The sequence below is a fragment of the Emys orbicularis genome, chromosome 2 (assembly GCF_028017835.1).
Source record: "Emys orbicularis isolate rEmyOrb1 chromosome 2, rEmyOrb1.hap1, whole genome shotgun sequence".
NCBI lineage: Eukaryota > Metazoa > Chordata > Testudines > Emydidae > Emys > Emys orbicularis.
The window spans coordinates 145,208,825-145,221,500 of NC_088684.1; the positions used below are offsets into that span (position 1 = coordinate 145,208,825).

General features: G+C 53.1%; 1 protein-coding gene across 1 annotated transcript in view; it reads left to right on the top strand.

Moving 5' to 3' along the window:
- Positions 1–12,676, top strand: part of FER1L5 (fer-1 like family member 5) — a 76,969-nt gene that overhangs the window by 16,008 nt on the left and 48,285 nt on the right. Inside the window, 8 exon segments of the mRNA XM_065398364.1 lie at positions 3,048–3,163; positions 4,369–4,489; positions 5,133–5,236; positions 7,310–7,378; positions 8,808–8,851; positions 9,368–9,450; positions 9,531–9,643; positions 10,420–10,533. Of these exon segments, the coding sequence (XP_065254436.1) occupies positions 3,048–3,163; positions 4,369–4,489; positions 5,133–5,236; positions 7,310–7,378; positions 8,808–8,851; positions 9,368–9,450; positions 9,531–9,643; positions 10,420–10,533 (764 nt within the window).

Below are 12,676 nucleotides of genomic sequence, written 5' to 3' on the forward strand. Positions count from 1 at the left end.
GAGTTAATAGGCCTGCCTGGCCATAGCCCCTTCCAGTCCTGTATGGGGTGGACACGGCATCACAAGATTAGAAAACACCCCTTATAGTCATTAATTCAAGGAGCTCAATCTATTCAGTTTAACAAAAAGAAGGTTAAGGGTGTGACTTGATAACAGCCTATAAGTATCTACATGGGGAACTGTGGCGAGATGCCACTGGGCCCTCCTCACTTCTGCCCCTTGCTGCACCCACAAACCAGCCAGAGACCTCTGCACTGGTGCAATCACACGTGCTCTTTATTTCCAGTATACTTTCCCACCACCTTCTAGCTACAAACAGCCTCAGCATTACAGCCTCAGGGACTGCTAGCTCCTGCAGCCAGGAGAGAAGAGTTCCCACTCCCTTTCCTTCTTTCCCCCTTGGCTTCTTTCTTGCCAGCCTTCATGTAGCCCCTGGCTAACGAGGCCGGCAGCTGTTCCCTGTTTGCCAATCAGGCCTGGACTTAGCCAGCCAGCTCCAATTCCCCTTTCTTGATTGGAGCTGGCGTGACAGAGCCTGGCTCAGATTTTCTTAGCCAGCACCCTGTCACAGGAACAAAGATCTGATAATGGGCTCTTCAGTCTAGCAGAGGAAGGTCTAACACGACCCAATGGCTGGGAGTTGAAGCTAGACAAATTGACTGGAAATAAGGTGTCATTTTTTAATGGAGAGAGTAATTAACAGTTACAATTTACCAAGGGTCGTGATGGATTCTCCATGACTGACTATTTTTAAACCAAGATTGGATGTTTTTCTAAAAGATCTGCTGCAGGAATTATTGTGGGGCAGGTTTCTGGCCTGTACTCTCCAGGGGGTCAGACAAGACCATAGAATCATAGAATATCAGGGTTGGAAGGGACCTCAGGTCATCTAGTCCAACCCCCTGCTCAAAGCAGGACCAACACCAACTAAATCATCCCAGCCAGGGCTTTGTCAAGCCCGACCTTAAAAACCTCTAAGAAAGGAGATTCCACCACCTCCCTAGGTAACCCATTCCAGTGCTTCACCACTCTCCTAGTGAAATAGTGTTTCCTAATATCCAACCTAAACCCCCCCCACACTGCAACTTGAGACCATTGCTCCTTGTTCTGTCATCTGCCACCACTGAGAACAGCCGAGCTCCATCCTCTTTGGAACCCCCTGTGACGGGTTTGGGCCCTTTGGGGTGTCACTTGATGTGCTGGGGTGCCACTGAGTCAGCCTATTCTGCCAGCCTGGGTCCCCTTTACCCTGTCTTGCTGGGCTAGGCTCACAAGCCTCTTCCAGCCAAGCACACAGGCAGGGCCACACCCAGCTGCACAGAGACAGAGACCCGCTCTGGGAAGATTCAGCCTTAGGGGCTCCCCCAACACTCTGGTGCCCACTCCCTTTAAGGGGGACAAACCCAAAGGTTTTATGAAATTCGCCCCCTCCCTCAGTGTGGAGGGAGATATGCACAACGTCTTTCCCCCCACCCCCAGTTAGAAATTACATAAATTGGGTTATATTATAAACAAGAAATAAGTGTATTAACTACAAAAGGTGAATTTTAAGTGAATATAAGAGATAACAGACAGAACAAAGCAGATTACTGAGCAAATAAAACAAAGTACGCAAGCTGAGCTCAATAGACTTAAGAAACGGGTTACAAAATGTAAATTCTCACCCTAAATGTTATTTTAGGCAGGTTGCAAAGTTTCTGTGGTTCAGAGTTCCAGTTATATTCCTTTTCAGACTGGACCCCGTCTCAGTCTGGGCTCCCCTTCAGGTGGTGTTTGCAGTCTTTCTTCTTGGGCAGACAGGCCATGGAGAGGAGGAGTCCCATTTGCCTTCCTCCCACCCTTCCCTTTCCTTCCTGTGGAAAGTTATGAGAAGTCCCAGGTAATGTTTAGTATCAGGTGACAAGACCAACTGACTCTGTAGTATCACAGCGTCCATGAGTCAGGGGCAGTATGGAGAGTCTGCAGGAAGGCCAAAACTTTTCACAGCCCATTGTCCTCGCTGATGGGCCATCCGCCCTGTCTGGCTTTTCCATTGTTGTACCTGAAGTGTTAGCAGGGGGCGTCATCCAAAATAGCATAGTTGAACTACAGATACATAGGCCTGGTCTACACTGGGGGGGGGGGGGGTCAATCTAAGATACGCAACTTCAGCTACGAGAATAGTGTAGCTGAAGTCGACGTATCTTAGATCGACTTACCTCCCGTCCTCACGGCGCGGGATCGACAGCCGTGGCTCCCCCGTCAACTCCGCTACCGCCTCTCGCCCTGGTGGAGTTCCGGAGTCGACGGGGAGCGCGTTCGGGGATCGATTTATTGCGTCTAGACGAGACGCGATAAATCGATCCCCGATAGATAGATCGCTACCCGCCAATCCGGCGGGTAGTGTGGACGTACCCATAGTCACTATTACTAACTTCAGATACAGAAATGATACAGGCACACAAATAGGATAATCGCCTTCAGTAAATTATAACCTTTCCAATGCATACAGCTAAATTCCAGTGATATCCTACACGACCCATCTTGCATAAAGTACATCTCAGTTATGACATGTTCATATCATAAGCATATTTTCATAAAGAATATGGAGTGAAAGATCATACCCCTCTTCAGGTAGTTGACGGGTGCTATCAAATCCCGTCTCACTCTTCTCTTCTGCAGAGTAAATAACCCTAGTTCCCTCAGCCTCTTCTCATAAGTCATGTGTTCCAGCCCCCTGATCATTTTCATTGCCCTCCACTGGACTCTCTCCAATTTGTTCACATCCTTTCTGTAGTGGGGGGCACAAAACTGGACACAATACTCCAGATGAGGCCTCACCAGTGCCGAACAGAGGGGAATAATCACTTCCCTCGATCTGCTGGCAATGCTCCTACTACTGCAGCCCAATAGGTTGTTAGCCTTCTTGGGAACAAGGGCACACTGTTGACTCTCATCCAGCTTCTCTGGATCATGATGGTCCCTGTGACTGTATAAAAGCTGAGTGCGGGGTGGGAGGAATACAGTGAGTTGCACAAATCGCAGACCCTACCGTCCTTCTCTCCCAGGTCATGCTCTCAGCTGGAAATGGCTCAGCCTTTACCACCCGACTCATCTGAATGCTGGCTTGAGAGGCTACTTGAAAGTCAGCCTTTGTGTGCTTGGAGCCGGGGACCAGGCACCGGTAAACACCGCCTGTGAAAGGGACATGATACCGGCAGTGATCCCGCTGAGTTCCTGCCCCATCCTGAGTCACTGCCCAAACCACCGCAGCTCCATCCCAAGGTCTTGGGTTTCCTGATATCTGCGAAACACGAACACAGCCTACACCTGCACTTGGCTGTTCCAAGGCTTCCCTCCGGGTCCCCCTTCAGGCCATGGGCGGCGAGTAACATAGGCAGGGGGAGGCGGTGCCTTCCCAAACAGCCTAGTGTGGCCCTGCCCACACTCCGCCCCCAGGCCAGGCCCCCTCCTGCGGTTCCCAGAGCGCTCTGCCATGGCTGGCCCAGGCTGGCTGGCCTGCCTCCCGCAGGGAGTCAGGGCGGCTGGTGCTGGGGTGGCGCCACTCGGAGCACGGGGGGCCGGGAGTGCTGCCTGGTGCACCAGGGCTGGGCCCTCGCCCCCTGGCCACCCGGCACTGGGGCCAGGGGCCACAGTGGGGGTGCTCTGGGCTCCTGCGGGGGAGGGGGAACAGAAGGGGGGCAGATGGGGAGGGGCAGGGCCTTGGGCACAAGGGGAGGGGCCGGGGGTTAGCCTCCTCTAGCAGCCGGGTCCCCCAACGGCCGCCCATGCTTCAGGCCCTTGTTGGAACTCAGTGAACCCACCTACCAGCAAGACTCAGCAGTGATTAGCCTGAATCTCAGTGCAGGGTTTGAACACGAGTTGAGGGTGATTCAGCAGAAGAGCCCTGCGTTGTCAGAAGTGCTGAGCTCCCACTGCAGGTCAAGGCAGCTGTGGGTGCTCAGCGTCTCTGCAGATCAGGCCCTGGCACAACTCATGGTTAGCGTCTGCACTCTCACACTTCCATACCTGGCTTCATGCTCTGCCCATCCACAGGCCGTTCTCTCTGGCCCCTGCAGGCCACCATTCATACACAGCCCTAAGATGACTCCCGGTTGCAGCACAAGGGCCCAATCTTCCTCCCACTGGAGCACCTGGCAGAGCCCTCATTGCTCCAGAGGCATCTGGATCTGACCCTAACACCGCACAGGCTGCAAAGTAACCTGCTCACCACGTGCCTTTGGCTCTCTCTAGAGCAGTGAAACACCTGGTCTCAGACACAGACACACCACACCCCATCCTCTGGTTCTTACCAGTGCTCTGCTGGTGGGACTGTCTTGCAGTTGTTCTGTGCCTGTATACATTCTCAGCACTCTTCTCTCCTCTCAGGAGCTGGACAATCCTGCGGAGAGCGAGGCCGTAGAGTCCAACCTTCTCAAGCCAGCAGCGATGCCCGTATGCATGGCCACCTTTCAGCTCCGCATATACAGAGCTGAGGATATGCCCCAAAGTATGTGTCATATAGTGCAGAGGATACCCCTCCATGGCCTGGTAGTCAGAGCAGGGGGATGGGAGCCAGGACTCCAGGGACTGTTCCTCAGTCATTTCAGCTCCTTGGGTGGGGACTGGACCTTCTGATGTTTGTGCAGCACCTAGCACACTTATGGCTGCTACCAGAACACAGGAAGCACAAGGGTTTGACAGTCCCTGTTGCTCACCCCTCTGCAGTGACAGCTCCTAGAGGGGCTGGAGGCAAATCATACAAATATAAATATCAGGGTTGGAAGGGACCTCAGGAGGTCATCTAGTCCAACCCCCTGCTCAAAGCAGGACCAATCCCCAGACTGATTTTTACCCCAGTTCCCTAAAAATGGCCCTCTCAAGGATTGAACTCACAACCCTAGGTTTAGCAGGCCAATGCTCAAACCACTGAGCTATCCCTCCCAAATACATTAGGATCTTTGCCCACTGGTGGCCTGCCATGTTGCCTGCCTGCTTTCCAATGTCACCAGCTTCCTCTGCCCTTTCAGACCCTCGTTTCCCTCAGCCGAGGGGAGGTTTTAGGTTTCCCACTGAAGCACAGACGGTCAGCGGGAGTAAACTGTGCCAGCCAAGAGCTATCTGACACGAACGCGTCTCTCTTCCCTCTCCAGTGGAGGACTCTTGCCTGCATTACTTTAGGTCCATGTTCCAGATGCATGTCGACAAAAGGATCTGTGCTGACCCTTCTGTGGAAGTTAGTTTTGCAGGGAAAACGGTAGGTAACATGCAGCTCTGCTCAGAAAAGTGACCTCTTGGGAGAGGGGTGTGTTTACAGCACCAGGCAACGTCAGTCTCCTCACCAACAGCCAGTCTTGTACTCTAAACACTAACACATGAGTGTAGTAACAGATATGTGGCCTCTAAAAATGCCATGGCAACAGAGGCGATAGAATTCAGATCCCCCCCCAGAGCTAAAGGAGAATCCCCATTAGCTGTTGGGAGTGCAGTATACAGCCTGTTACACACAGCTGAGCAGGACGGATTGCATCCAATAGACGGCAGACACACGCTAGCCTGTTCATTACAGATGACGCAGTGCCATCTAGCAGACGTGAATACACACGTAGAGTAAGCCTGGCAGTAGGAATTTCTACACAACACCACGGACTGAATCCCCATCCCATTAGTATAGTAACACATGAGTGCTCTAGAGTCACCCAGTTCACTCCTGTTACCACGGCCAGGCTGGTAGTTATTATCCTGCGGCAGTTTCCGTAGCGAACTTGCTCTATTCGAGTCCAAGCAAGATTTGTTTGCAGCAGCACAGCCAAGCAACTTCCATCCCTGAGGGCTGAGAGTCAAACTGGGCCCTGTAGTATTAATTTGGATGGAATACATAGGCCAAAGGTGTTAATATAAGCCAGTCACTGTCCAACATTAAGCAGTGTTAAACAAGGTCCAAGGTTTGGTACACAGAGACCTCAGCCTGGCAAACACACGATTACAAATTCTTTTAACTTTTTATTAAAGATACAGAAGAGAAGGAAACACAATTAAAGCATCTGAAATATAAAGTATTAAGTAAGGCTTTAATTTTAACAACAATCCTTGTTCCCTTTCCCTTTAACTGGAGAAAGTTTTTAGAAGGAAAATCCATCTTGTCTGACGGTCTCTTAAAGAGTCAAGGTGGGGGAGGTGATATATTTCATTGGCCCAACTTCTGTTGGTGAAAGAGACAAGCTTTCAAGCTGCACAGAGCTCTTCTGTACTGAAGAGGAGCTCTGTCTAAGCTTGAAAGCTTGTCTTTTTCACCATCGGAAGTTGGGCCAATGAAAGATATGACCTCACCCACCTAGTTTCTCTAATATCCTGTGACCGACACAGTTATAACATCACTGCAAACAGTCTCTTAAATGGTTTTAAAGATGGTAATAACTGTTTTGGGGGGTTTGTGGGGGGAGGGGTAAAAGAGAAGAAAGTAGTTGAGATGAGCTGGAGTTGTTGTTGCTGCTGTTGGTTAAAGTCAGAAATTGTCTCTGGGCTATACTACAGACCTGTATCGGTATAACAGCGTCGCTCAGGGGTGTGAAAAATCCACACCCCTGAGCAATGTAGTTACACCGACCTCGCCCCTTTTGTAGACAGCGCTACGCCTCTCGAGGACGAGATTAACTACACCCTTGGGAGAAGCTCTCCCATCCGCATAGTAGCGTCTTCTTTAAACCGCTACAGGGTGCAGCTGTAGTGCTATGCTTGAAGACAAGCCCAGAGTTAGTTGAGATAGGCTGGAGATGTCACTGTTGTTGTTGAAGTCAGTTTTCGAAGGAAAAGCACCGTTGTTTGACAGTCTCTCAGATGGTAATAAGTGTCCTTTTGGGGGAAAAGAGAAGGAGCTAGTTGAGATGGGTTGGAGCTGTCCTTGCTGCTGCTGTTGTTAAAGTCTGATCCTGTTTCTTAAGAAGACACACCAAGAAAAACACACACAAAAGGGGAGAGAAAAGAACAGGGAAGGTAGAAAATGCAGCTTCTGTCTCTGGTGTGACTCTCACTTGTAACCTCCCTGCTGGAGAAACATAGGCACAGGCACTCTGAGGCCTGGCAAACTCATACCAGCCAGTCCTGATGATCCCACGATGGGAAGGCAACTGGTGATGGTGCTGACGGTGCATGGGACAGTACCGAACCTCATCTAAGGCTCTGCAGTGTTGCCTGGAGAGCAAACTCTTGTTTGCTGGGGGAAAATATGGGGAACTAAGGTGGGTGAAGGAAGTGATTGACCTGCAGAGGGTGTAGCTGGAAGGAGAGGTGTTGATCTCTGGTTTCTAATAGTGTCATTTAATGTTCTCAGCACTGCACCAGAGTGATGCCAAGAAATGCCAACCCGGAGTGGAACCAGGTGCTGTTCTTTCCTGCCCAGGTGAGATGGATGACTCGGTAGGAAGGGGATGTTGTCAGGGCCCCGACAATCTGCATTGAACATCTGCCCTGCATCCCTTCTTTCTCCCACGTATTACCCAAATTCTCGTTTCCTGAAAGAGGATCAAGGGAGTTCTTGCCATAGACACCCTAATAGAGGCTCTCCCTGGGAGGGCCGGCATTTGCAGCACAGAGTCCCAGGAGTATTGACAGGGGGCAGGAGAAGTGACACACAGAGCTTGTGGAAGGTCATGTCCTTTCCCTCTTGTGGGGGCTGGGTTTCTCCCCTGCACATGTTCCTGACACTGGGAACTGTCACAGAGTCACCGGGCGATGCTCTGGAACTGCTCCCTACGAAGCCAGTCAGGACTCTGGGGAAGTCTCCTCTCCGTGAGCAGACTGTCTCCAGGGCAAGAAGCTTCCACAGCTTCCACCTTCCTGGGTCTGACCTCGGAGCATTCAGCATCCCGAGCCCCACCGTGCGCTTCCCACAGTGAGTCTGCCCGGGCGGGGCTCCTGGGGCAGCCAGAGGGCCCTGCACCCCACCTCTGCAGTCAGACATGACTCTCAGCCAGCGTAAAACAGAAGGTTTATTAGATGACAGGAACACAGTCCAAATCAGAGCTTGTAGGTACAGAAAACAGGACCCCTCAGTCAGGTCCATCTTGGGGGGTGGGGAGCGCGGATGCAGGTCTGGTCCTCCCCCGTCTCCCCAACCAGCTCCAAACTCACTCACTTCCAGCTGCCTGGCCCCTGCCCTGCCCGTTGCTCCTCCTCCAGCCTTTGTCTCGCTTCCTGGGCCAAGAGTCACCTGGTCATGTCCCCCTCCTGGGTCTCAGGTTACGAAGGGGCGGCCATAGCATCTATGCAGGGAACTGGGGCAGCCCCCACAAAGGTCACCCACGCTTATTCCCACCACCTAGACACTGGTGCGACACACAGGGAAACGGAGGCGTACACAGTGTTCAAGCAAAACAGTAAGACTCACATACAGCATAAGAAGGGAAAATCCCCACTTCCTCACAGGAACATAGGGAGTGCTGGAGTGGAGCCAGCGCTGCAGCAGAGGAAGAGGCTGGAAGCCCTGTCTGTAGGGAGGGGAAGGAAGGAAGGCACCTGCTCTGTGGAGCTACTACCCCTTCAAGAGGGGGAGTTCCCCATAATGGTTGCCTCCCTCTGCTCCCCCTAGACATTGCTTCAGCTTCTCCGTCCACTGACCATGCTCAGCTCCCACCGCTGAAGAGCCAGATGGGGCATCCAATGGCTTTGTCACCAGTCCACACGGCAGCATCCTTCCTAGCATGCCAACAGGCAGGGCAGCCCTGCCGTATGAACCGTGGGAAGGAAGAGCCTTGCTGTGTCATTTAATGTCTCACTGGGGCTGGCCCCTGGGACGTATGCCCTTCTAACCTGCCACCTTCCCATTGCAGTTACCGGCCGTGTGTGATAAGATCAAGCTCACCGTGCTGAACGGGTAAGCAGCACTTTGGACAATCCCCGCCTGGAGCCGGCAATCCTGGCGTTACCCCCAGAGGAAGGGGAGTAGCTGAGGGTGAGGCTGGCCAGTGGGATGAGGGAAGAGCCAGCAGGGACACTGTGGTGGGTGGAAGGGAAGGGACCCGCGAGGGGTTAATAAATAGACATGTTGCTCTGTGTTACGTTAGAGAAGGCAGGTCAGGGAAGGGGGAGGTTCTGGATGGTCCTTAGTTCTGGGGGAGTTCATTCTGCAACTGGCCCCAAAGGAAGCTCTGTCTCCTGCCCTGACGATCCTTACAGCAGACAGTTCCCTTGGGCCGCAGCAGTGCAGGGGTTGACCAGAGCTTTGGCCAAGTTTTAAATACCCTGATCCCAGGCCGTGGAGCCCCTTGACTGGGCTGGCAGAAGCCAGTGTCCGTAGACCCCAGGGCTTGGTGGACCTTTTGCTCAGCAGCACCCCCACCCCGCTCCAATGACACAGAAAGGCCCTTTGCTGTCTGCTCTGCATTTCCAGGGACCGAGCAGGAAAGAGGGACGTCCTTGGGACCACCTACATCAGCCTGTCCCAGGTGTCCTCCACGGGGGCTGAGATAGAAGGTAAGGGGCTCTGACTGCTCACCGAGAGCTGGCTTCATTCTGGGCCCTTTCGTCCTCTCAGGTTCCTCTCTTGGTTCCAGGGGATTTCTCCGGGTTCCTGCCATGCTTTGGACCCAGCTTCCTGACCCTCTACGGGAGCCCCAGGGAATTCACCAGCCTCCACGACCCATATGAGAAACTCAACTCTGGGAGCGTAAGTATCTCCCTTCTGTTCATGGCCCGGATCCCAGGGAGAGCATGTCCTGGGGGCGAGGTCCTCGTGATTCCCAAGACCTGGGGTTGCCATGAGTCCGTGCCACTAGGCTCGTAGCATGGCATCTGGCATTCCCACCACAGCACTGGGTTGACTCTGGCCCCTCACTGACGGGAGCACCCTACAGTTCCCCAAGCTGCTCCAGAGACGGGTGAATTGTACAGGGAGGATGAGAGAGGGTGACCAGTAGGTGACAGCCCATCTCCCCAAACACACAGTGTCTGTCTGCCTTCCCCTCTGAGCCCAACGCACAGAGGCATGGTCGCTCCTGGGGTAGCAGGCCACTTCCAGCACTAAGCAGTGCTCCCAGCCTGCATCTTCAGCGTGAGCGACCTCTGGCTGTTGTTGAAGGGGAAGTTAGGAGGGGAGGAGAAGGGATCTGGAGGAGCAGGGGCAGACCTGGGTTTGTGGGGGGCAATCTGCACAGGAAGAAAACTGGCAGAGACCTTTCTCCTCCTGCACAGCCCATAAGTTGCCTCTTACTGCCCTGAGTTGTCCCAGGAGCTGCAGAGCCTGCATGGAGCCCGTAAACATTGCGGCGAGGGGCTCAGACAGTTGTTTGGGCTGCTTGCGCTTGATGTCAGGCCTGGAAAAAGAGTGGGGAAAGTTTCTCCGTGATCCTCCCTCTCTTCTCTTACCCCTCTTCCAGGGTCTCCCATTCCCTCGCTCTTCTATCCCCTTCCTGCCCCTCTTCTCCAGACCCATTTGTCTTCCAGGAGGAAGGGGTGGCCTATCGAGGTCGGATTCTAGTGGAATTAAACACCAGCATGGATAGGACCCCCCAGCAGGAAATAGAGGAGATCCCTGCAGAGGCTGTTGCCAGGGTGGAGGTAACTAGCCATGATTGAGGGTGTGACCCCAACACCCCAGGCCAGCCATGGCCTAACAGTGAACGGGGAAGGGGAGCAGAGCTTCTCAGGAAGCAGTTCCAGCGGAAGGGAAGCTGCACATCATCTATGAATTGTAATGCTGTGTGAGCATCCCAGCCGGCCCCGTATGAGCTGTGATTGCCCTGGGAGCTCCCAGTGGCTCTTCCAGGAGCCCGCGGCTTTCTCCTCCAATTGCAGGGATTGGCAGTTAGACAGAAACACATGTTCACTTGGCCCCTGAGCCCATTTGAGATAGGAACCATAATAAACTCCCCGTGCAGTTCTTACTGTCACGGCTCAGAGCAGAATTGCACTTGCACGTGAGAAAGGCAGGGCCCCAGAATCTGTCCTCTTGGTGCCGGGAGAATATCGGAAAGAGGTTGGAACACATCTCACCCACTTACGCTGATCACATCGCAACCATCCCTGGTCCCTCCCCACCAATGCACCCCGGAGAAGCTCTGTAGCCTCTGCTACCAGGGACATCTGAGACAGAACCTTTGACCTCATTCAGAGGAAATGTAGATGGGGAGTGACAAAATAAAGCGCTGTAATAGTTAATGCTATCACTTTTTGGAAAGGAGATAAAACCTCCCAAGCGTCAGGGTTTAGCTACTAACTTTCCAGGGTGAGAAAGAGACCGTCATGGGGGCAGATTATCCCACATCTGCTATTGTGAGGTTTTTGCACCTTCTGCTGAAGCAGTTGGTGGTGGCCCTTGTGGGACATGGGGCTAGATGGGGCCTGATCCCGTCTGGCAATCCCAGTGTACCTAGGAAAGTACAGAAGGGCAAAGCTTCCCTCCAAAGGTCACATCATTGGTGATCCCGTGAGTCTGGTTCTTTCCCCACCAGGATCCGAGGTCGTGTGTGTTCCTGGTGGATACATGGCTTAGAGAACAGGAACCCCAGGGTGTCATTTGACTCTTTCCCATGGAATCAGTCACTGACTTTTCTTTCCCTCCAGTGTTCCCCTCTGCCTGGGTTCTTAATTTAATCATGTTTCTGGAATTTTGGTGGCTCAGGGTCTGGCAAGATGGGTGTTCAGGGGGATCCTGCACATTGGCTGGCCCCTTGGGGAGCGGTCCCCCAACCCCAGGACTGTACATATGCAGAAAATCCAGTTCCCTTTTTGGGGTTACCTGGTGTTTCCCCCTCCCAGCACTGAGTCCTTCCCTGCCCCCTAGAGGGCTGTGATCTGTGCTCTGTTTACCCTTTGATTAGATGCACCTTTTCCCAGCAGCTCTCCTATAACTGCTCCCTGTGTCTCACCAGCCTGGGGAAAAACACCCCCTCTCTGCCCATTGGGTCATTTGCATTCTCACAAACCACCACCTGACAATTTTCTGATCTCAACTCCTCTGCTGTCACAGGCGTTGGAGCTGCATCTTGATGTAAAGAGACACCGTTACTTTCCAAAAACTTTTCAGAAATAGCATCCTGAAAAACTGGGACCTGGATTGGGGTACCTCCGCCACCCCTTTCTCTGTCTCTGGGAAGTCAGCTGTGTGACTGCTCCCCTCCAGGAAGTCAGTCACACAGTTCCCTCTAAAAACCTGGGTCATGGGCTGAGTGCCTGGGTGCACAGATGCTGACCCAGCCATCCTCCTAGTGTCCTGGGCATCCTGCCCCAAGTGACCAGTGCAGAGACATTCCTGTACCCCCAGTATTCCTTCCCCAGTTTCCTCCTCTGGGCCCCCCTCTAAAACACATTTCTCTGTGCTCCCTAGGGAGGGGTCTGTCTCTTGTTCATCTGCAGAACTCTGCCAGCTAACAACTGGGACAGTTTCCTTAATCCCTGACAATCCCTCTCCTGCCCCTGCGCCTGAGGGCATGTTGCCTTCTGCTGGAAAGGAGCTAGTCTCAGCCCCTCCCACACTTGGAAGCACCCTGCTTCCCTGTGTTACAGAGTCACAGGAACCCACACCCACCTCAGTGGTTTCCGAGATTCCCTGGCTCTTCTCTGGGCTCTCCTCTGGGACACATTTCTCTCTGCTCCCTAGAGCCGGGTTTGCCTCTGGTTCAGCTGTGACCTGCTGGCAGCTAACAGCCTGGACAGGTCTCTCCCTGGCCGGCATCACACCCCCATCCCTTCCCGATGTGGT